Raw genomic sequence first — 24,602 nt, forward strand, 5'->3', positions numbered from 1 at the left:
TCACTGACTGAGTTGATGGATTGCCAAGTTTCTTGCAAATCTGCCCACGGCTTCAAAGTTATAAACAAATCAGTGTAAGCAAATAAAAAAAATGCCTTTTCAATGGAAAGTGTGGTTGACCTGTAACTACACTATGCCACCCACCACTGTTATAGATTCTATATATAAATATATATAATGGCATGTTAAATGACATCACTGATGATAGTTATCCAAGCTACTTGCACCTCAGATTGAAAGATGGAAAGAGTGTAGTACTGGAGACTGTAAGGAAATGCCTCTTTTTGTATGGTTACCCACAGGTTTTTTGACTAATACTGCTGGTTTGTCGACTCTGAGGGTGCACTGAGGCCTGCTAACCAGACCTCCGTGCTTAGGCCCTGAATGTGTATGTTGAGTTGGCTTTAACCAATTGGAAATGGTTAACTTACCTGTAAGTCACTAGAATATGGTACCCAGGGCTTATAAGTTAGAGGGTTACCCCAGGTCTTACATAACTGATTGTGCCACCCTTGAGGTCACCCAAGTAAAATAAGTCCCCCAGTCCGCCACTGCCGACTGGTAGCCCAGTCGTGAGCTGCTAGTCCAACTTCATCATTTAAAACAACGACAAAGCCATCCCTTTCCCTGGACATGTGCGTAAGTCACCCCTTTGGTAGACCTACCGAGCCCTAATGGCAGGGCGCAAAATATGACAAACAGAACATGTACTTTACATGTGCTGACAGTAAAACACGCAAAACTACAGTCTTTACTGTGGAAAGACTTAATCGCCCAGTTGGCGAGTACAGGGTTACATTCTGAACCCCTCAGCTGTGGCACTCCAAGGTATCAAACAACGTGTTACATGAAGCCTGACTTGTATCATAAGTCGAAATTAATGTAACTTTTGCAGTGTGCAGCTCTAGCAAAGCTACCACTTTGTTGCCTTTCAACATCTTGTGCCTTCCCAGGCACACATGGAGCCTGTTCCTTGAGACAGCTTTCTGCCCTCCTGGAGAGACGTGCTAACGACCCTTAGGAATGAGAACAATGAGAGATTGCATGCCAGGGAGGTCTCTTTTGCAGGAAGCCACATGGGTGTTCACCCCAAAAGACAGGTTTCAAAGGTGAAGCCACCTTTGAAGAGCAGATGTATAGCACCAGGGGGGAAGGATGCCCCATTGTGAGGTAGGTAGGCTGCCACAGGAGGCACAGAGGGGAAAGCAGTTTCCCAGCCGGTTTCCCATGGGTGTGCATCTCTGAGATAGCCACACCCCAGAGGTGTGATAAGGAGGTCTGTACACGAGGTGAGGGGTCTTACCATCTTTAATGTGGGCAGAATGGTGCATGCTGAGATAGCCAGACGCCATACTACACAGTACGTGGTCACTGGGTGGAAGGGAACCTGTGTAGGAGGCTGGCTTAGTATATGGCGCACACTTATTTAAGTGATGGTCCTTGCACTAATCCGGGCAACCCTTTTGGTGATTTTAGTGGTCTTTGATGACCATAGAAAGCTCTCAAAGTGGTAGCTGTGGAGAGCAGCTTTCAGGCTTAACTTGAAGGAGTGTTAAATAGCTTGTTTTACCACTTTAATCACACATTGTAGGTTAAACGAAAAAGAACTTCTATTTTTTACACAACAGTCACTAACACGCTGGCATACCTCATATCCGGAGATATTATTACAGTACACAAAAATACTTCAATTGCAATAAGGCAAGTAGCACAAAATGTATTGGTCTCTTGGGGAGAGACCAAACCATATATTAAGAAAGTGGAATGCGAACTGCAAAGGAGGAAGGGACCTGGACCAGAAAACCCAACGTAAGTACCCAGGAACCCCACGGAGGCTGTGTGCAGAGTCAGAACACAGTTTTGTGTCTAATGGAACTCAGTGGAGAAGTCCCAGAAGGACCCGAAGAATTCCCTTGGAGGACGGAAGGTTGGAGAGCACCCCACCCGTGGATACCCCGAGACCAGGTTACCTACCCCAGGGGAGCCAGGTGCATAGGGGTGAAGAGACGTCGGAAACCTACGTAGATGACAATGGAAGACTTGGAGAAAAGTGTCTCTGGAGAAGAAGGTGAAGAAGTTCAGTTGAATGCAAGGGTGGATTCTGGAAGTGAAGAACCTGCAAGTAGAGAGTCTATGCCACTCAGGAGTGACCAGGAGGCACGGAAAAGCAATGTCCACAGATATTGAACGGTTCAGACGAGTTGATGGTGACCTTGCTGCAGCGGTGATGAACAGGCGATGCTGAGGAAGACAAGGAGCCATGCATGAGCTGTCCCACATCGGATGTCGGTGGCTAGGTGGTCAGTGTCTGGCGAAAGTACCAACAAGCCTTAGTAGCTGCAACTGACATTGAGAATGAAAAAGGAGCAACGTTGGGACCAGCAAGGTCCAAGGGAATCACCAACAGGAGAGACAGAGCAGGGGCCAAACAAGCAAGGGAGCCCATTGAAGCAGGAGAAGACCCTCAGGAGTACACACAGACTGAAGTCTCAGGAGTCGCATGAGGACCTCTAGATGGTCACTAAGAAGGAAGGCCTACGGTGTAGAGGATGCAGTGAGGACGCTGTACTTGGCAGGAGGAGATGCTGGAGCTTCTTGTAGCCCAAAGATCTCTGGAGTGCAGAGCCAACAAGCCTTGCCAACGTCAAGTCAACGCAGTGCACTGGGGTACGGTCACAGCAGTTTTGACAAGGGATACTAGCCTCAAAATTGCAGAGAGGAAAGGTCAGTTCTCTAGAGAGTTGCAGAACCACCACCTGATTTGCTGAGCCTTTGATAGTCCGTGGGACATCAGGAGCAGCAGACGGGTCAGCTTCGTTGCAGATGTAGGGGAGAGTAAATGGTACCGAGGAGCAAAGAAGAGAACAGACGCAGTCTGAAGGTGGGACTTAAGGGCGCGGAGAAGGTCAAACCTCTACCAGGTCTCTGTCATCTGTCTCTAAAGGTCATGCCAGGAAGAAATTGATGCCGCGCCTACCTGTTCACCGTCAATCCGTGGTTTGCAGATCAGCTTTGAGGCAAGGGATGTCTACTTCAAGAACCCTTTCAACGTCCTCAAGTCCACGGGAGGCAAGAAAGAAGAGAAATTATTTCTATTCCTCTCCAGATTCGGAGTACTCAAGAACATACTCCCCTTATTCACTCCACCTCCGCCACAGCTTTTTCCACCAATAACAGTCGCACCCACACCAGGGCCCAGATCTCAGTCCAGATAGCACCATCATTCCAAGCACCACCGTCATAGACCAATGCACTCATCTCCATCTTTCAGGCGCTCCTGGCATTGTCGCCATTCACGACGTCTCGATCTAGATATACCACGGATACATCTTCCACTTCTACTGACAATACTTTCCAACCCATTTCAGACAATATCCCCCACCCTCCCCACATGCATATCACCGGTGGATGATATCACCACTTATCAATAATTCTTGGTGAGAGTAGCTGCAAAACTTAATATTGCTATTTCGACTCCAACATCAACGACATCAGTAATATTTGAGACTTCAGCGTAGGTCAACATTGAGACCTTTGCTGCCACTAGTGCCAGGCCTCTTAGAGACAGCTATGGATCTCTTATTAACACCAGCCTCCGTTAAGCCAGTTCCATCCAGGCTTCAGAAAAAATACCGCCCTCCGGAACAAGATCCTGCCTTTCTCTATAGTCACTCAACGTCAGACTGTTATTGTCGTAGCTGCAAAGAAACACCATGCCACTACTCCCACGTCGACAGTGCCTCCGGATAAAGAGAGTCGGAAGTTAGGCTTTGTGGGTCGTAAGGTTTGCAATACAGGAGCAACAACGATTAAAGTGGCTAGTGCAACCGCCCTTCTAGGCAGGTATGACAGAGCACTGTGGGAATCCATGCTGCATTTTGTGAAGGATTTCCGAAGAGATAGAAAGGAAGACTTTACGGAAATCCCAAATGAAGGTCTAATGGTGTACAATCAAATCATTAGGGCTGCAGCAAACTCTGCCCTATTAGCGGCACATAAGTACTGTCACAGCATCGCTCTCCAAAGGCACTCTTGAATCACAGCAGAGAATATTAAAACTTCCATTCTCCGGTACTACTCTATTCAGAAGCCACATCGATGATGAGATGGCACAAATGAAAGACTCTGGAGACTCTAAAGGCAATCAGCTTCGAGAGACCCAGAGAGAAAAGTCTCCCCACCAGCGCCATTTCTATCAACAGAGGGTTAAAACCCCTCAATGGTATCAAGGACGCCAACAAGGTAGTGGACACCTACAGCACAAACGACAGTATCAGACATTCCAAAAGAAGCAGACTAGGGGTAGATCCACTAAGCAGCCTGCTGTATAGTGGGCAAGCAACCATCCTGGTAAAAATCCTGAATTATTACTTCTTCCTATTCTGTTACCCACTCCGTAGAGGAAAGCATATCTCATTATATGGCAGAGTGCCAAAATAAAAGACACCAGAGTTCTGAATATTGTACAGAATTGATATTGTCTCAGATTCACCTTTCCTCCACCATCCAACTCCCGCTGTTATGGTCGGAAGTCAACATCCTCTTACAAAAACAGGCAATGGAACCTGTTCCTCACCAACAAGGGACATGCATTTATTTCAGGTACTTTGTGGTGAAGAAGAAAGACAAGAACGTATTCAGACCTATACTCGACCTTAAAACAGCCAAAAAGTGGATTCGGCTGGAGAAGTTCTGGATGATGGCATTACACTAAATATACCCTTAATTACACCAGGGGGATTGGCTCTGTTCCATCGACCTTCAAGACTCATACTTTCATATTCCAATCGCCAGAAAGCATTGAAAGTTATTGAGGTTCATAGTGTGGCAAGACCACTATCAGCACCAAGTACGTCCATTATGTCTCAAGTCAGCACCCAGAACATTCTCCAAGTACATGGCAGTGGTAGCGGCCCATCTCGGGAAGCACAAAATATTTGTCTACCCATACCTAGAAGATTGGTTAATCAAGGCATCAACATCTCGGGTAGCTCAGCTTCACTACAACTAGACTTGCAATCTCCTTCGAAGGTTAGGCCTTCATGTGAACCTCACAAAGTCACCGTCTGTCCTGGTTCAAACCTCACATTGTCTGGGAGCCTACATCGACACAATAAAAGCAAGGGTGTGTCCTTCAGAGGAGAGACACTTATCAGTCCTTAGGAAGTGTTGCTCTCTCGTGACAGCTTCCCATCCAGTGGTGAGAGCAGTATCTTCTCTCCTCAGCTCGACGGCCTCCTGTATCTTCCTCACACAGAATGCCCGTCTCCACATGCGACCTCTGCAGGAATGTCTAGTAGACCAGTGGGACCAGCTGACCGGCAAATGAGAAGACAGGCTAGAACTATCCTGTCTTACGAAAATGCCTTGAAATGGTGGTGCTCTCCAACTAAGCTGCTTCGAGGGATGTCTTTTCATCAGTAGGTCTCTCCTCAAACAATAGTAATGGATGCTTCACTGCTGGTATGGGAAGCCCACATGGATCACCTCCAAATTCAGGGCAAATGGTCACAGAGTGAGATGACATATCATATCAATCTCCTTGAGCTATACGCAGTCCATCTAGCACTGAAGGGGTTTCACCAGTCATTCAAATCCCATTTCCTCCTTGTTCAGACAGACAATACAACCACCATGTACTACCTCCAGCAGGGAGGAATGAGGTCCAGGCCTGTCACACGAGGTCCAAGCTACCTGGAAATGGCTCATAGCCAGGGACCTAACAATCACTGCAACTCACCTTCCGGGTGTGGAAAATGCTCAGGCAGACTCTCAGCAGGCTTTTACAAGGAAACCACAAGTGGGTTTTCTACAAAGATGTCGTACAAAACATCTCTCAACTATAGGGCACCCCAGCCATCAACTTGATTGCCACCGCAAAACGCCGAAGCTTCGCCACAAGGTACTTCCAACAAGGAACGCTGAGGAATGCCCTATGAATCAACTGGTCCCGCAGATTTCTTTATGTATTTCCGCTGATTCACATGATTGCATCACTCCTCCTCAGCTTTACCACTCCATGATCCTAATAGCTCCGGAATGATCACGTCAATGGTGGTTCACAGACCTCCTTCACCGGTCCGTTCATCCACATCTCAAGCTACCAAGTAGTCCAGACCTGCTAACGAACTTCGGAGTCCCAGTCTCTCCTCCTTGAATTTGGCGGCATACCTCCTGAATTAGTGAAGTACGGACACTTTAATCTGCCGCAGGACTGTATGGATGTCCTCAAAGAGGCTAGGCGGCCTTCCGCCCTTTCCGCATATGCCTTTAAGTGGAAGAGATTTTGTTTTTGCTGTTCCTCTAAGAACGTAGACCCTACATCTTGCCAGGAAGATGTAATTCTTCCATACTTATTCCATTTGGCAAAATCGGGCTTGCAATTCTCTTATATAAAGGTTCACCTGGCAGCCCTTACTGCCTGCAGAAAATGTCCTTAACAAACCTTTTCTTTTTAAAATCCCTGTAATAAAGGATTTTCTAGAAGGGTTGAAGGTTTTCTTGCCCACTAGCGTCCTTCAACTCCCTGGCAACTGAACATAGTACTCTCTCGTCCTATGCAGGATCCCTTGATCCTATTCACCAAGACTCCCTGCAACACCTTTCTTGGAAGACAGCTTTCCTTGTTGCAATAAAATAGATTGCACCGTTGGCGAAATACAAACATTTGGTTCTCACAAACCATATATAGTCTTCCATTCTAGCAAAGTGGTTATGAGAATTCACCCGATATTCCTCCCTAAGGTTATTTAATTTCCATGTTAATCAGACCATATCATTACCAGCATTCTTTCAGAATCCCTCTACAACAGCTGAAAGAACTCTTCATTCTCTGGATGTGAGCAGAGTTTTGAAATTGTGTCTCAATAAGACATGGGACATCCACAGATCAAGCCAATTGTTTATCAACTATTGTTCGGTCTTTCTGCGATGAGCCACTTCCAAGCAATCAATCTTCTGATGGATGGTTTCCTGTATCTTATTGTGCTATTAAAAAGCTAGCAAGACACTTTCAGCTTAAGCCCACTCCTCAAGAGGCAAAGCATCTATAGCGGCTTTATTGAGGAATACCCCTATAACAGATATTTCCAAAGCCGCCACATGGAGATCTGTCCATACATTTACCAAGAATTATGGCCCGGACTCTGATGCTAGAGCAGACGCTCGAGTAGGATAGGCCTCCCTCAGAAATCTATTTGCTTAAAGGACTACCTTAATTCACTCTCTGTCTTCTCCGCTACTTTAAGTAGGGGTGGGATTGCTACTCTATTCAGTGCTTATGACTATAAATGGAAATCTCCTACGAGAGAAGGAATCGTTTTTACCTGTAACTCCAATTCTCTTATAGGGGAATTTCTATTATAGTCATAAGCAACCCTGCCTCCTCCCCTGTGGAGTGCACAGAAGTAACCATCGGACCTTTATATCCTCACGCATTACCTCAAAAAGAATTGAAGCAACTGCCCCCTGCTCAGCATGATGCAATACTGCTGGCCTTGGGTTCTTAAGGGCAGAAGAGCCTCTCTTTTTAACTCATATGACAGCCTATGGGACTATACTGTCCTGCTTTCCGTCATGTCTATGCTCTATCAAAAAAGGGTTTGTGAAAGAGATTTATGCTGTTATATTAAAACATCATGAAATTATACATGTGTAATTCTCCTGGCTCATTTTTAAAATACAAGATGAAGGGTTGGGCCGTTGTAGCCCAGTCCTATAGGCTGCATAGTTTTTTTTATTTTTTAAGTGACTTTGCAGGCCTTCCTGGGGAAAGGTGAACATCTACACTTAAGAAGATGTATTGTAAAAAAGTGCTCCGGGATCCCTGCACGTGAGCGGGACTATTCAGTGCTTATGACTATAATGGAAATTCCCCTACAAGAGAACTGAAGTTACAGGTAAGAAACTATTCCTTACCTACCACTCTAGTTCTACATCATTAGTATTGTTGAATTCATAAGCAACCCACACTACTCCCTGTCTTAATGATATAACAAAATAACTGAGCACTAACTTCTGGTCCTTACACTACATGTTGGGATGGTGGAGGGCATACTTGGTAGTCGGAAAATAACAATGCAGTTTTTCTTTCTTTTTTTTGTTTTCTGTTAGATAGAAGTAAATATAAAGTGTATCCTATAGCTTTTCTTATTTACGCATTAATCTTCTAAAAAAATGCGGGTTGGTGACCATTATTATAGTTATTAAAAAATACTGTTACAAGTGTGTTTTGGGAATCTATTCTATGTGTAAGAATTCAAAGAAGATGTCCATGATGGAGAACTAAGTTTACAGGTAGGTAAATTCTCCTTATCCACAAAGTTACACAATTTCTGATGGATACATCTGCCAGTGGATTCCTCACCTTGTGAATATCCCCTGCGCCAGCAACATTCGGAAACTTTTGTAGCAGTCCACGGCGATGGGGTCGACGACGACGTCACAGAGACACGGCTCCGCTCGCGACTCCGCTGACATCACCAGCTCCATAAGAAGACCTCGTCGGCGTGATGACGTCAGTTCCCTTTTTTCCGCGCCGTCGAAGCCAACGGATTTCGGGAATCGCTGTTGTTAGCGTCGTTGATACTTTGTGTATTTTCGTTGTTTTTCCTGTCTTCTTTGAAGATGTCGACAAAGAAGTCTGGGTTTAAGCCTTGCCGGGAGTGTGGCAAGCATATGTCCATCACTGACCCACATGAGGACTGTGTGTGGTGTTTATCCTCGGACCACGATGTGGATGGCTGTACCAGCTGCCGAAAGATGAGCACGAAGGCTCTGAAGGAACGGGAGGTAAAGCTCTTTATTGCCAGAATGAAGAAGGACAAGAGAGGGAGAAGGAGATAGAGATCGAGGTCTCGATCGAAGTCGAGGTCGGCGTCGAAGTCGACTTCGGGGCATGCTTCTCGAGCTAAGAAGCACAAGAAAAAGAGAAGACACTCCTCTCGGCACCATTCAGATAAGAGCACGGCGCCGAAGCCGAAGTCACCTGCTCGGCGTCGAAGGGACTCTGTTTCTCCTTCTCCTGTGCCGGGTTCGCCTGCTGGTCCTTCATCTCCGGTGGTCTCTTTGTCTCCGGCTTCGCCAGTTCCAGCCCGGACTCCGACACCGGTTCCATCTCCGGTTCCGTCTCCGGCTCCATCTCCGGCCCCGGAAGATCTTCAAGCCCCGGGTGAGCCTGCGACGCCGTTGATTCCACCGTCGGCGCCGGTTGGCCCGAGTCCGGTGGGGCCTGGCCAGTATCCTGCTTTCCCTGGGCCAGGTCAGGACCCATCACATTACTTAAATGCAATGTATGGGGTATTTGCTCGTGCCATGTATGTCCCTGGTGCACCTGCGGGTCCGACGAGTCCTTTGGCATTTAACTTAGGGGTGCCGCAAGTATATCCTCAGGCCCCTTTCTATCCATTTTATCCAGCGACGCCGTCTTGGAATCCTCCGGCTCCGAGAACGTCGACGCCGCTTCCATCCTCGCCGGCTCCGGCTCGACCTCGTTCGACGCCGATGGCTCCGCCGGATCCCCGGTCGACGCCGGCACCGGTGCCGTCGGAGTTGATTACGGCGCCGCCGACGCCGAGGATTTCGAATTCGCTCCAGAAGGGAGACTCAAAGGATTATTGAGGAGCAGAGATACCTTCAGGAGGAAGCGGAGGATGGAGAATTGGTGGAGTCGGATGAGGTTTTTGACGAGCTTAAGGAAGCTAGTGGCTTGGACCTGTCTCCTGAGTGGGAGATTACTCCGCCATCAGATGAGCCATCCAAGGACGTTGCACCCTACCATGCAGTCATAAGGAGAGCTGCGGAATTACTTGATCTCCAACTTCCAACAGAGGAATTTAAGTCAAACATCTTGACTGAAGTCTTGCATTCTCCCACAGCGGTGTCAGAGCCTTTGCTTCCATTTAATGAGGCCATTGCAGAACCTGTGTTGGAGGTGTGGCGCAAACCTTTTTCTGCTCCTGCGGTGTCTAAGACTATCGCTAGGAGATACAGAGCGGCCCCAGGTGATCCAGAATTTTTGTCGTCTCATCCATCGCCTGAGAGCTTGGTGTGAGAAGTTGGCCTGATATATAGTGCTCACTATTCTAGTGATCACTGTGTATCATACCAAACGACCCTTATTGATGATTGGTTGTAAGTCAACCTTATAGACCAGCTATCCTAGTAGCATGGACAAGAGCAGTCTTTAAGCTAAACTCTAGAGGGCGTGTTAAGCCAGCTGTTTTACCATCACATTTACCCCTTGAACACCAAGTGAAAGGACACCACACAAGTTGTTATGAAAATAAAGGATATTTATTTATAACAAGACTACCCTGGCTCTTTATGAGTCAGGGAGCTAAGCACAATATAAAACTCTTAAGGAAATACTTCACGTTGCACAATTTACACAAATGCCCGAGGGGCACGAAAAACCATATACACTGAAAGTGGAATGCGAAATGCTAGCAGGTGAGTAACCAGATCCAGAGGCTTCAGGATCGCTAGGACTACACTACTGAACTCTAAGGTTAGGAGCAGGAGGCCTAGGGAGATCGGGTGCAGAGTGTGCACTCTCATGCGGGATGCGGGAAGAAGTCTATGGACGCTAGCGTTTCTAAAGTTACTGTTTCCGGACGAATCCGACCAGTTAGACTGAAAACGAAAAAGGATCTGGACACTTCGATAGTGAACCTACGTTGGAGCACCGAAATGCTCGGGTTACCTAGCCCAGGGGCTGCGGCTGCATAGGGTTCAAAAGACGTCGGGAATCCTCATTGAAGTCTCTGGAGCCTGAAAGAAGTAGTTGCTGGCAGGTGACCAGTGAAGATATTCGGAGGGATCCAAGCCTGGATCGATGCTGGAGATGACCTGAAAGCAGAGGGGACTCAGTCCTTAATCACTAGCCAGTGATTGTGTGGGCACCGGGATGGCGCCGGAGGAAGTCACCTCGACCAGGTGAGTGGGCGACGCTGGACTGTGCTGTCCCTCGGACCAGGAGGCGTTGTCGGCGACCAGGCTGGCGGGGCGAGCTGTCCCACGAAGGTGTCTGCTGTCGGCGATGCTGGGTCCAGGATTGGAGCAACAAGCCTTGGCAAAGGCAAGCCCACGCGGTGGAGTCAAGATGGCGTCTGGAGTGGACCAGGAGGGTCCGGGGTGCTCCTCTGTTGGAGGGGAGCCAGGGCCAGTCTGGAGCAACCAGACCAGCGGGGAAAACGTCGTGGTGCATCGTAAGGAGGGCCAGTTACATACATGTCGTGTCCCTCTAGAAGGGTGGAATGCTAACCCCGTCGCAAACCAATGAAGCAAAAAGCAAAAATCTGGGGTGATCATAGGATTGCAGACCCTGCTCTCCTACACTTGGTAATTCAGGCGGCTTGTTCTGGGAAGTCTAAAGGAGCCTTTCCACAGGTCTCTGGGGACAGAGAGGCAAAAAGACTGGACCAGTCGGCAAAGAAGGTGTTTTCATCAGCCAGCATGGCTTTGAAATCGACTAATGCCACATGTCTTTTGGGACGCTATGTACATGCGCTGATGGATTCGGCGAGGAAACTGGTGCCGAAGCTACCTGATGAGGATAGATCTGGTTTTAACGACATCTTGGCTGATGCTCAGGCGGCTGCGCGGCAAGTGATCCAAAGTGGGCTGGACACAGCAGATTCTGTTGCAAGGATCATGGGGTCGTCGGTTGCAACTAGAAGAAGTGCTTGGTTGAGAACTTCGGAGTTCTCTCAAGGTGTGCAACCAACCCTATTGGATCTACCGTTTGATGGGTCTGGCCTCTTTGGAAAAAAGGCAGATGCTGCTCTAGAAAGATTCAAAGAGAGCAAGGCAACTGCTAAATCTTTGGGACTCCAGTCTCAGTCGAGAGGGTCTTTTAAGAGGTACAGATGTTTTGGAAGGACATCTTTTCGAACCTATAGGCAGACTCCGCAGCAGCAACAGCAGCAGCAGCAAGGTTCCTCGTCGAGAGGTTACAGAGGAAGAATCAGGGGTCGCACACGTGGCCGTCAGCTCTCCTCCTCCTCTTCCTCTTCCTCAGCCCCTCCCACCACCGCAAAACAGCCCTAGATTCGCCATTCCGGATCAGGCTGGTCCTGTGGGGGGCCGGCTTACCCATTTTCTACAAGATTGGGAATCTATAACTACAGATCTCTGGGTTCTAGATCTTGTGGAAAATGGGTATGCCCTTCCCTTTCGGGAATTCCCTCCAAATTACCCTTCTTGCCAAGGGGCTTGCTCGGAGGACCACCGTCTTCTCCTGCAGGAGGAAGTCCTGAAGTTGTTTCAGAAAGGTGCGATAGAGGTGGTTCCAGAGCAGGAGAGGGGTCAGGGATGCTACTCCCGGTATTTCCTGATACCGAAAAAGGACGGCAGATTGCGTCCGATATTGGACCTCAGGATCTTGAATCTTTATCTAAAGCAAGAGAAGTTCAAGATGCTCACCCTTGCTCAGGTTCTTCAAGCGCTGAATCAGGAGGACTGGATGGTGTCCATCGACTTGCAGGATGCGTATTTTCACATCCCAATCCTGAAGTCGCACAGAAAGTATCTCCGTTTCACGGTAGGGTCGCAACATTATCAGTTTGCGGTCCTCCCGTTTGGTCTTACTTCTGCACCTCGGGTCTTCACGAAGGTGATGGCAGTGGTGGCAGCCCATCTCAGAAGATATGGGGTCTCTCTAGTTTTCCCCTATCTGGACGACTGGCTGATCAAGGCGGAGTCTCCAGAGAAGGTGCTGCATCATCTGCGGGATACAACTCAACTGTTGTACAACTTGGGTTTTTCGATAAATGTGCCCAAATCTCACCTGGTGCCCTCTCAGCGCAACCTGTTCATAGGTGCGGTACTGGACACTACTGTTTGTCGAGCATTCCCTCCTCCTCAAAGGATTCTTGACATACAGGAAATGATTCCTTTCTTTTACAACGGAGCGGTTGTTCCGGTCCTGAAGGTCCTTCGCCTGCTCGGTCTGTTTGCTTCTTGCATTCTGTTGGTCAACCATGCACGTTGGCACATGAGGGCGCTCCAGTGGTGCCTCCGCAAGCAGTGGTATCAGCACAAGGGAGATCTCAGGGAGTCTGTGAGGATCTCCAGAGAAGCTGCGGCGGATCTATCTTGGTGGGGCATGGAGGGCAATCTGTCTCAAGGAAAGCCTTTCCATCTTCCTCCATCAGTGGCCACAGTGATAACGGATGCATCCACCTTAGGGTGGGGTGCTCATCTGGGGGATCTGGAGATCAAGGGTCTTTGGTCTCCAGAGGAAAGGTTGCTTCACATCAACCTTCTGGAATTGCGGGCGATACGTTTGGTGCTCAAGGCCTTCCTCCCTTCCCTTCGCGGTCAGTCTGTTCAAGTCCTGACGGACAACACTACCGCGATCTGGTATATAAACAAACAGGGAGGAGTGGGGTCTCTTTGTCTCTGCAGAGAGGCCCTGCGTCTATGGTCCTGGGCTCAGGACCATCAGATTTGTCTGATGGCAAATCATCTGGCCGGGGTGTTGAATGTGCGTGCGGACTGTCTCAGTCGGCAGTTCTCCGCCGACCACGAGTGGAGGCTCCATCCGGAGGTGGTTCATCACGTCTTTCGGACGTGGGGAACTCCTCGGGTGGATCTATTTGCCACCCGCGAGAACACGCACTGTCCGTTATTCTGCAGTCTCCAGTATCCAATGCAGGGAGCGTTGGGGGACGCGTTTCAGTTGAGTTGGAGGTCTCGACTCCTTTACGCATTTCCTCCCATACCCTTGATTCCTCGGGTTCTGAGGAAGATTCGCCAAGACCGGGCCCAAGTTATATTGATCGCCCCGGATTGGCAAAGAAGGGTGTGGTACACCTCTCCTCGTGCCCTCCGCTCCGTCTCCCTCTGAGGGCAGACCTCCTCTCGCAGTCGGAGGGACAGGTTCTACACCCCCACCTCCAGAGCTTACACCTTCATGCCTGGAGATTGAATGGGGCAACCTGAATTCTTTCTCTCTCCCGCCGGATGTGGTGGTTGTTATTTTATCGGCCAGGCGACACTCCACCAAGTCCATTTACTCATATAGGTGGTCGAAATTTGTTCTCTGGTGTGGAGAGCGGTCCATTGATCCTTTGAAGGCTCGTCTGTCTAATATTATACAGTTTGCCCTTTCTCTTGCTCAGCAAGGCTTTGCTGTGGCTACGGTGAAAGGATATTTATCGGCTCTGTCGGCTTTCCTTTGTTTGCCGGATCAGCCGTCATTATTCAAATCACCTATTGTTCTTCGTTTTATAAAGGGCCTTACAAACAAGTTTCCTCCTACTCCCTTTATTGTGCCTCAATGGGACTTAAATCTTGTACTAACCTATCTTATGGGTTCTCTCTTCGAACCCTTACACAAGTGTCCCTTGAGGTTGTTGTCCTTTAAGACAGTTTTCCTCGTTACAATCACCTCGGCAAGGAGGGTAAGTGAGCTTCAAGCTCTAAGTTCAAAACCCCCATTCTTGACCATTCATGCTGAACGAATGGTACTCAGGACCAGGGCTGCATTTTTGCCTAAGGTGGTAACTTCCTTCCATTTGGGGCAGTCCATTACCCTTCCTTCTTTCTATCCTCCCCCTCACCCTTCCAAGGAGGAGGAGAGACTTCACCGCTTGGACCCTAAGAGGGCGGTGAGCTTCTACCTGGACAGGACAAGGGACTCCAGGATTGATGACCAGCTCTTTGTGGGCTTTGCTGGCTGCAGGAAGGGTCGAGCGGTGAACAAGCGCACCCTTTCCAGGTGGATTGTCTTGTGCATCAAGATATGCTACTCCCTAGCTGGTAAGGAGCCTCCGGAGGGTTTGAGGGCAAATTCTACCAGAGCAAAGTCTTTCACATCTGCCTTAGCTAGGGGTGTTCCGGTGGAGGACATTTGTAGGGCGGCAACTTGGGCCTCCCTCCACACCTTCGCAAGACATTATTGCTTAGACACCGAGGTGAGGAGGGACGGACATTTTGCGCGATCCGTCCTTCAGGATTTTCTGGTATAGAAGGTGGGGACTGCTGTGGAATCTATTCACAAGGTGAGGAATCCACTGGCAGATGTATCCATCAGAAGAACAACTTACTTACCTTCGGTAATGCTTTTTCTGGTGGATACAGTATCTGCCTGTGGATTCCTCACTGACCCACCCGCCTCCCCGTTGTCCGTCCTTCTATACCGGTATTTCTATGCCTGTAATTCTATTGATGGGTTTCAAATGTGTTTATCACTGTCAAAAGCATTATGTTATTTCTTGTGCTTTGTTATTTATTTTCCACACTGAGTGTGTTGATATGCATATTGTGTACTGTGTATATATATTGCTGTCAGTCCGTCCATGTGCCTCGAAGGCACGGAAAAAAGGGGCGGAACTGACGTCATCACGCCGACGAGGTCTTCTTATGGAGCCGGTGACGTCAGCGGAGTCGCGAGCGGAGCCGTGTCTCTGTGACGTCGTCGTCGACCCCATCGGCGTGGACTGCTACAAAAGTTTCCGAATGTTGCTGGCGCAGGGGATATTCACAAGGTGAGGAATCCACAGGCAGATACTGTATCCACCAGAAAAAGCGTTACCGAAGGTAAGTAACTTGTTCTTTACATCAGCAAAAATATAGATCTCATAGGTATTGTTCCATGACAGTGGTGTAAAGGCATAACTTGAGATTACTTAATAATATTTTGATCATCCTTCCAGATGTTTTATTGTTTTCTTAGAGAGATTTCTTAGAGAGACTTATTTAATTAACAACTACCTGATTTGCATTAATTTAAAAGAATTGCACACTTTGGAATTAAAAATGTACTTTAAAGAAGGAGAAAAAAACCAGCACTGAATATACCGAATCGCGGAATTGTTAGACTAGCAAGTGGAGACATAAATAAAACTTGATTCCAGGTGATGTGGTGTGTTTTACTTTGTTTTCTAAATGTTCTGTGTCTGATCATTGTAAATTGTGAGGAAGTTTAATATAGACAAAAATCAGAACTAATGATTAATATTACTTTTTTTTAACAGTCTGACACCCATCAACCATCGTATTCTCCACAGCCTCAACCACAGCCGTTTGCACAAAATTCTTCACCATCAGCCTCTGTTAACGTAACTCAGTCACAGCAAACCATATCCCATCAGAAACATGTTCAACAACAAGCGACTGTGCAACAATCCAACCAGGTTCAGCTGCCTGTATTCAACTTTCCTCACTCACCACCTAATCAGTATTCTGCTTTGCACAACCTGGGATTACTTCCAATGCACCACCCCCATCAAATTCAGCTTTCTAACACCTCGTGGCCTGCTCATGGGCCTGGGATTCACTCTTCACCAAGCACCCCTCCTCACTCTTCTGGTGTCCCTTTTTCTCTGAGATCGGGCAGCAGTATTTCTACAACTCACCAGAGCAATGTAAGCTTGAATGATCCTAGCATTATCTTTGCGCAACCTGCTGCTACTGCAATAAGAATACCTAATTCTTCTCGCGAGGGACACTGGCAAAACTCCATGATAACAAATGCACGGGTGAGCAATGGCACTGTGGGGAATTCAGGTAATTCTTATTTCTACTAAATATTTCACATAATGATGATTTTACTCAACGGGAAAAAACTCAAAGCATTTGTGTATGCTTGATTCTAGGGGTATAAGGTAATTCCATGCAATAATGTTAAAGAAATATGCATGTCCGCACAAGTATGTTTTTTCATTGCCATTTGTGCAGCACACAAATTGATTTCAGTGGTTGTTTTATCTGAAAGAGACACATTAGTGATAGATTCCTTACCTTAGAATATCCCCAGGCGTCAGACTGTATCCGGAAAGTTTTTCGTCAGCAGTACCCCTGCGCGTCGGCAGATGGCGTCGTGCTGCTCCGCGTCCGTCGCTGGCATCGTAAGCGCTTAGATGACATCACGGAGACTACTTAGACGCCACCCATGCGCACTGACGTCCGTTCTTTATTTTTCTGCGCCAGCAAGCGCAGATCCGATTAGAGCACGTACCCTAGTCATTTTTTTACTAACTTTTTGAGACTTTTGTCTCTACTTCTTTTGAGCCTTTGACTCCTGGTGCCGCGTAGGGATGCCTGGGTTCAAATCCTGTGGGGCCTGTCGCCATAAGATGTCGGTGGCCGACCCCCATGGCGTCTGTCTCTACTGCCTGGAGCGCGACCATGACTTCCGGTCATGTTCCGACTATCTGTACAAAAGGGGGTGGTGATGGACGGAGCATACGTGGTCAACGTCTGAGCATACCCTGCCAATTTATGGCGAACAAAGCGGTACAAAAGGGGGTGGTGATGGACGGAGTATCAGAACCAATCAAACACTCACACCCAGTCAACAGATCTGGGTTTGATCCATCACCGTTCTTTAGCCCACTCTGCCACCCCAGTTCAGATATGGCCATATGCAAATCAGTCTGACCCCGTGCCTCATGGGAACAGTCCAGCCCGAACTGCCAAGCCATGCCTTCACTGGACCGCAAACAAGCTTCCTAGGACCGGTTTCTGGCATTTCAGCCGTCTTCAGCCAGGCTTGCTTGAATCCAGTGGCAAAGTGAGCAAGGGACTCAACGTCTGAGCATACCCTGCCAGCTTATGGCGAACAAAGCGGTACAAAAGGGGGTGGTGATGGACGGAGCATCAGAACCAATCAAACACTCACACCCAGTCAACAGATCTGGGTTTGATCCATCACCGTTCTTTAGCCCACTCTGCCACCACAGTTCAGACATGGCCATATGCAAATCAGTCTGACCCTGTGCCTCATGGGAACAGTCCAGCCCGAACTGCCCAGCCATGCCTTCCCTGGACCGGAAACAAGCTTCCTAGGACCGGTTTCTGGCATTTCAGCCGTCTTCAGCCAGGCTTGCTTGAATCCAGTGGCAAAGTGAGCAAGGGACTCAACGTCTGAGCATACCCTGCCAACTTATGGCGAACAAAGCGGTACAAAAGGGGGTGGTGATGGACGGAGCATCAGAACCAATCAAACACTCACACCCAGTCAACAGATCTGGGTTTGATCCATCACCGTTCTTTAGCCCACTCTGCCACCCCAGTTCAGACATGGCCATATGCAAATCAGTCTGACCCTGTGCTTCATGGGAACAGTCCAGCCCGAACTGCCAAGCCATGCCTTCCCTGGACCGGAAACAAGCTTCCTAGGACCGGTTTCTGGCATTTCAGCCGTCTTCAGCCAGGCTTGCTTGAATCCAGTGGCAAAGTGAGCAAGGGACTCAACGTCTGAGCATACCCTGCCAACTTATGGTGAACAAAGCGGTACAAAAGGTCACACTGTCTGGCCATGGCTCCAAAGGCTTTGCGGGAGCGGTCCCGAAAGCGGCTGGAGGCCAGGCTGTCGTCTCTGCGCCGTTCGAGGTCCAGGGGTCGCTCGAGGGACAGACCGCGGAGCCATCATCATCGCTTCTCGGGGTCAAAGTCTTCACCCTCGGAATCGGGTAAGAGACGTCACAAGAAAAAGTCGAAGAAGCGTGTTCGCTCTCCGACGTCCCCCTGTCGGTCTCCAGACGCGGACGAGGGGGCCAGAGGTCCTTCCTCTGCGGCTCCGTTGGAGCGTAGGAGTCCCGCGGCCTACCCGCCTTATCCGGGTCCGTCGGCAACTCCGGCACAGCTGCAAGAGTATCTTGCCGCCATGAACCGCCTTTTCAGGCCTAGGGCTCCCGCCGGCGCGCCTTCAGGCCCGCGGTCCCTATTGAGGACCCTTGCTTGCCACCGGCTCCACCGTCTGCGGCGGCTCTTGCCCTGGCGCTGCAGGGTCCTCCGCCAGCGGCTCTGGCCCCAGCACCCCCTGCAGCTCCGTTCCTGGGGCCGCCATGGGTTCGGTTCGTCCCACCTCCGCCCTTGCCCGAGGTTTTGGGCAATTTTGCTCCGGCTTGGGACCCTAATTGGGACATGGAGACGGATCGGCGCAGACCGGCGCAGTTCCCGGCACCGTTGGAGCATTTGTTTTCCACTGTGCCTCCCCCGCCGCTGCCGCATGTGCCTCAGGCCGTGGAGGAGGGGGGATGACTGGGAGGGGTCGGAGGACCCTCTTGCACTTCAGTGCGAGTTTGAACATGAGTGGGCGGAGGGCTCGGAGGATTCAGGTGGCCTTGACCTCTCCTCTGAGCCTGGATTTATGTCTCCTCCCGCTATCATGGAGGAGGGCGCCACATATACTGTGGAGATCCGTAGAGCAGCTGAGGCCCTTGAACTTGATCTGCCTACTGTCACTCCAAAGACGAACCTCCTTACTGAAGTGCTTCAGCCGGCGGCAAGTTCTATGGAACCTCTGCTTCCGTTTAATGAGGCCTGACGGATGTTTTGTTGAGCACCTGGTCTAGGCCAGCCACAGAGGTTCCTGTGGATAAGAACGTGGCCAGGCGTCGTCGCCCGGCACCGGGTGACCCGGCCTTTTTGACAACTCATCCGACTCCGGAGAGCCTGGTCATTCAGGCCTCCACTTCCCAAAGTGCGTTCCTTACCGCCCCGCCGGATAAGGAATCGAAAAAGCTGGAGCAGTTTGGCAAGAAGTTATTTTCCTCTGCCAGCATGGGGCTGCGGTCAGTCAACACCGCATGCCTTTTGGGCGCAGACACTGCCCAAGTCCCCGGAAGAGGTTCGGGATATACTTTCCCAAGCTCTTGCAGAGGGGAAGGATACCGCGAAGTTCGCCATTCAGTGTGGGCTGCACACCGCAGATTCTTTAGGGAGAGCGATCTCCACAACAGTGGCCCTGTGTCGCCATGCCTGGCTGCGGTGCACTGGGTTTTCGGGGGATGTCCAGAGTTCCCTCATGGACATGCCTTTTGATGGTACTCGCCTGTTTGGCGATAAGGCAGACAGTGCGCTGGAGAGTTTCAAGGCAAAACCAAAGGGAATGATGGACGGATCAGCCGTCATCAGCCAGGCTAGCTTGAATCCCTTTGGTTTTGCTTTGTTCACCCTAAGTTGGCAGGGTATGCCCAGACGTGGGTCCTTTGCTCACTTTGCCACTGGATTCAAGCTAGCCTGGCTGATGACGGCTGATTAGCCAGAAACCGGTCCCAGGATGCTTGTTTCCGGTCCAGGGAAGATATGGCTTGGCAGTTCGGGCTGGACTGTTCCCATGAGGCGCAGGGTCAGACTGATTTGCATATGGCCATGTCTGAACTGGGGTGGCGGAGTTAGCTAAAGAATGATTTTTTTTTTTTAAATTATTTTTATTGCAGGAATCAGTAAATCGTTACATGATCGGCCAACATTATATCTCAAACCAAAGCATTGAAACACAGCCCTCCATCCCCCTCCGGATGTTGCTTACACAGCCATTCAGCCCACAACCCTGGGGTCGGGCGGCGAAATTCAATGGGGGCTCCGGAGGATGTGGAGGTTGGCCCGGAAGATCCATTGTCCTTCATCTGCTTTTCTAAACAAGCCTATAACTCCAAAAGAACCCCCCACCCTCAAAACACCCCAATCCCAGGAAAACCCCTCCCCCCTCCCCCGCCATCAGCGCGCGGCATCAACCGCAACCGGATCTTCTAGAGGACCCATAGGGAAAACCAATAAAGCTGAGAAGTGCAACCATCTAATGGGACTCGGGGCGCGCCGCTTCCTCACGTTCGGCGTCGCCGGGGGCGCAATAATCCCTAAGGGCCTGCACTAGCATCTCCCACTCCAGCGCTGTCTCCTCGGCCTTCTCGTTACGCTGCCTCCAAGCTAGCTGGTATCTAAGCGTGCTCTCCCCTGCTGCCCACTTCAAAAATTCGCTGTGCCACCGGCTCCCTGTCGGGCCGGCCCGTGCCTTCCAGTTCCTGGTCACCTCCCGTTTAGCAAGGAGCAGCCCCAAATCAATTAATTTACTAGATATTTTATTCTTGGGGGTATGAGGGAACCAGTGCAGGAGACCCACCGCCGCATCCAACGAAAGGGATCGCCCCGTCGTCTCCTCCAGGGTCTTCCCCTCTTCCTCCCAATAGGCCGACAGTCCCGGGCAGGCCCACAGCATGTGGAGAAGGTCCGCCTCCTGGGCCGGGCACCTGGGGCACTCCGCCGATGCCGTAGCAAAATATCGCCTGATTTTCACCGGGGTCAAATATGCTCTATGGAGCACATAATAATGGACTAATTGAAAGCGGGTGTGGCGTGTGCCCTTCCAGGCTCGCCGCACCAACTGAGCCCAGGTCGTCTCTGGGATCTCCCTGCCAATGTCCTCCTCCCATCGGTTTCTCAGGGTGGTGAGGGGAGCCAGCCCCTCGTTGAGCAGTCTACCGTAAAGGCAAGTGACCGCCCTTACCGTGCCCGCGGACATCATCACGTATTGGCACACCTGGGATAAAGGGGGTTCCGCCTGCCCGGACCGCCAGTGCGCCTGGATCGCTCGAACAAGGGCCGAGTGCAGCAAAAAGTCGCCGCGGGGAATCCCGAAGCGATCAATGAGCTCCTGGAATGGCAGGATCGTCCCGTCCTCATATAGATCACCGATGAGCTGCAGACCTGCGTCCTCCCAGGTCGCCAAGCGCGACCAATCACCCCCATGGGGCAAAGCCGTTAGCATCCCCAGCGGTATTTCGGGTGCATACGGTGTTCGCTGGTGGCCCCGGGCGTGAGCTCGGTTCCAGCACAGGCGAACGGTCCGCTCCTCCATTGACAAGTCCTGCAAGGCCAATCGTTGCCTCATCACTATGAAGGAGAGAACATGCCTGGCCATACCCGTACCCCTCCTATCCTCGGGGCCCCGGAACTCCCGAGCGATCTCCTGGGTGAAGGTCTGGAGCTGCGCCGCTAAGTAATACTTTTCGAAGTCCGGCACCGCGAGCCCACCCTCCTCCTTCGGCCTCATCAGGGTCTTGAGGGCCACCCGCCGGCGGCCCGAGCCCCAAAGGAATCCGACTATCAGTGACCGTAATAGTCGAAACGTGGTCGGTGGGATCCAGATCGGTAGTGTCCGGAAATAATATAACATCCGGGGGAGCGCCACCATTTTAAGCAGAGCAATCCGCCCTGCCACCGAGAGCGGCAGCGTGGCCCAAAAGCCCATACTGCCTCGAAGTGCCCGGATGCCCCGGGCAATGTTCCCCTCGAGGAGGCCAGAGGGTTCATGATAAACATACACCCCTAGATATTTGAAGCAGTCGGGTTCCCATCTAATCTCCCTACTTAAAGCAGGTGTAGGGGTGCCCCTGCGAATCGGGAAAAGACAAGTCTTAGTCCAATTCACTCGGAGGCCCGAGACCTCCCCAAACTCCGTGAGCGCCGTCGCAGCTCCCTGTAGAGCAGCAAGCGGGTCTTCTAGGAAGAGCAACAGGTCGTCTGCGTATAGTGAGACGTAGTGCGGGCCCGACAGGGTCCATAGGCCCGCGTAATGGGCCCCCGACCGGAGATGCAACGCAAGAGGCTCCACCGCCAGCGCAAAGAGCAGTGGGGACAGCGAGCAGCCCTGCCTCGTGCCCCGTTCCACCGGGTATCGTGAGGAAATCAGCGGTCCCGCCCGGACCCTGGCCGACGCCGAGGCGTACAGCACCCTGGTCCATCTGACGAAACCCTCCCCGAGGCCGAACCTCCGCAACACAGTGCAAAGGTAGTCCCATTCCAGGCTATCAAAAGCCTTCTCTAAGTCCACTGATAGGACAACCGGGCACGGGGCGTCTACAAGCGGTTCCCCAAGCAGGCGGCACAACCTGCGAATGTTCACGGTCGTGTTACGCCTGGGGATAAAGCCAGCCTGGTCCTCATGCACCAAGGAACTCATGTGCCCAAGCAGCCTCGTGGCCAAGATGCTGCTCAGTATTTTATAATCCACCGTCAGCATCGATAAGGGACGGTAGGATCCCGGATCGGATGAGTCCCTGCCGGGCTTGAGGAGCGGGACCACCAAGGCCTCACTCATCGAGCTTGGAAGACGCCCCAGCCTCCTCGCCTCTTTATATACCACCAACAGCCTAGGGGCTAGGAGGTCGGCATAGGCCGCGTAGAACTCTACAGGAAGCCCGTCCAGGCCCGGGGTCTTATTTCTCGCCATCTTTTTAATGGCGCTACGGATCTCTCCCAGTTCTATGTCGGCCCCCAAGGTTTTCGCCACCTCCTGCTCCATTGGTCGAATCTCTAGGGGCCGTAAATAATTATCTAGCAGGTCAGGGTCTCGGCCAGAGCGACTACGGTATAAGCACTCATAGTATTGCCGGTAGCAGCTCAGAATCGCAGGCTGAGTATACACCAGGGTTCCGTCCGCCCTACGCATGGACGTTGTCAGTGAAGTCTGCCGCGTAGGGTTGGCCAGCCAAGCCAACAGCGCGCTCGACCTATCCCCCTCTGCGATGGACCGAACCGTATAGGCTTTATAGTCAAAACAGCGGAGCCGTTCGACCTCCGCCGCCACCGCCTCTCTCGCCTCCGCCGTGCGTACCTGTAAGTCTGGGCGCCCTGGGCGGCGTAATTCCAACTCGCGGAGTTTCCGATCCGCTGTCTCCAGGTCTGCGAGGATAACTCGCCGCACCCCGACCTGTTTAGAAATGCAGTACCCCCTCACCACCACCTTAAAAGCGTCCCACTCTAACGCTCTCGTGCTCGCGGTGCCACCGTTGGACGCGAAGTACTCCGAGATCGTGTCACCCAGACCCGCCTTGAAGACACTGTCCTCAAGGGTCTCGGGACGCAATTTCCAGGTGGGCACCGCTGGTACCCCGGGAAACCAGCGAAGGTCCAACAAGAGGGGGTTATGATCAGAAATGGTTCTGGTCAAATATTCAGACCGGACCGCCGCCGAAACCAGTTCGGGCGAGCCAAGAAATCCGTCCAGTCGAACGTGCAATTCATGGAGGCTCGAGAAGTAGGAGTAGTCCCTAGTTGTGGGGTGTTGCGCCCTCCAAATGTCCGTTAGACCCCAGTGAGTCTGCCAGTCCCGACGGTCCCTAGCCAAACGACGAACCGGAGAGTCAGGGAGGGGTGGGTGCGAGCGGTCATTGTCTACATCCACTACAGAATTGAAGTCTCCACCCAGCAGGATGGGCCCGGAGAGGCAGTGGGCCAGCGAGCCCGATAACCTGGAAAGGAAGGCAGTCTGGTCGACATTAGGAGCATACACACAGCAAACGTTTAGGTCTCTCCCTCCCAAAGTCCCCGAAATGGCCACATAGCGCCCCTCTGGATCTATCACTGTGTTCGTGACTTGGAAGGGGACCCCAGCCCTAACCCAAATCAGCGCCCCTCTGGCATACGCGGAGTACGAGGTGCAAAAGACCTGCCCTCTCCATCTACGCTGTAGCGCCGCCCCTTCCGCCTTGTTCAGATGGGTTTCCTGTAGCAGCGCCATTTGTATCCCCCTACGCACTAAGTAAGCGTGGACCTTGTGACGCCTGGACATTGTATGAAGCCCCCGTACGTTCCAAGTAACACATTTCAGATTGGCAACCTCAGCCATTGTCCCATATCAGTCTCGCAAAGTCTCCCCAGCTGGGTCCCAACCATGCAAGGACATCTATCCTCACAGCACTGATGGCGGCCATTTTCCCCAACCAAAACTGAACAACCCAAAAATTAATCAACTCCCCATCCACCCTCCCCAGAACAGGACCCAAATAGCACCATCTAGTTCCCATCCAAACCATACTCGCTAACAACCCACTACACCCTACTAATCCTGCAGTCGCCACCACAGGAAG

At 50.9% G+C, this 24,602-nt stretch overlaps 1 protein-coding gene across 2 annotated transcripts in view; it reads left to right on the forward strand.

Moving 5' to 3' along the window:
- Nucleotides 1–24,602, forward strand: part of TUT4 (terminal uridylyl transferase 4) — a 1,269,543-nt gene that overhangs the window by 1,211,445 nt on the left and 33,496 nt on the right. For both annotated transcript variants that reach the window (XM_085602613.1, XM_085602614.1), the window contains exon 29: nt 15,981–16,512. In XM_085602613.1, coding sequence (XP_085458739.1) covers nt 15,981–16,512 — 532 coding nt within the window. The remainder of the gene's footprint in view (nt 1–15,980; nt 16,513–24,602) is intronic.

This window comes from Triturus cristatus, chromosome 4_2 (genome assembly GCF_964204655.1).
Source record: "Triturus cristatus chromosome 4_2, aTriCri1.1, whole genome shotgun sequence".
NCBI classification, from domain to species: Eukaryota; Metazoa; Chordata; class Amphibia; order Caudata; family Salamandridae; genus Triturus; species Triturus cristatus.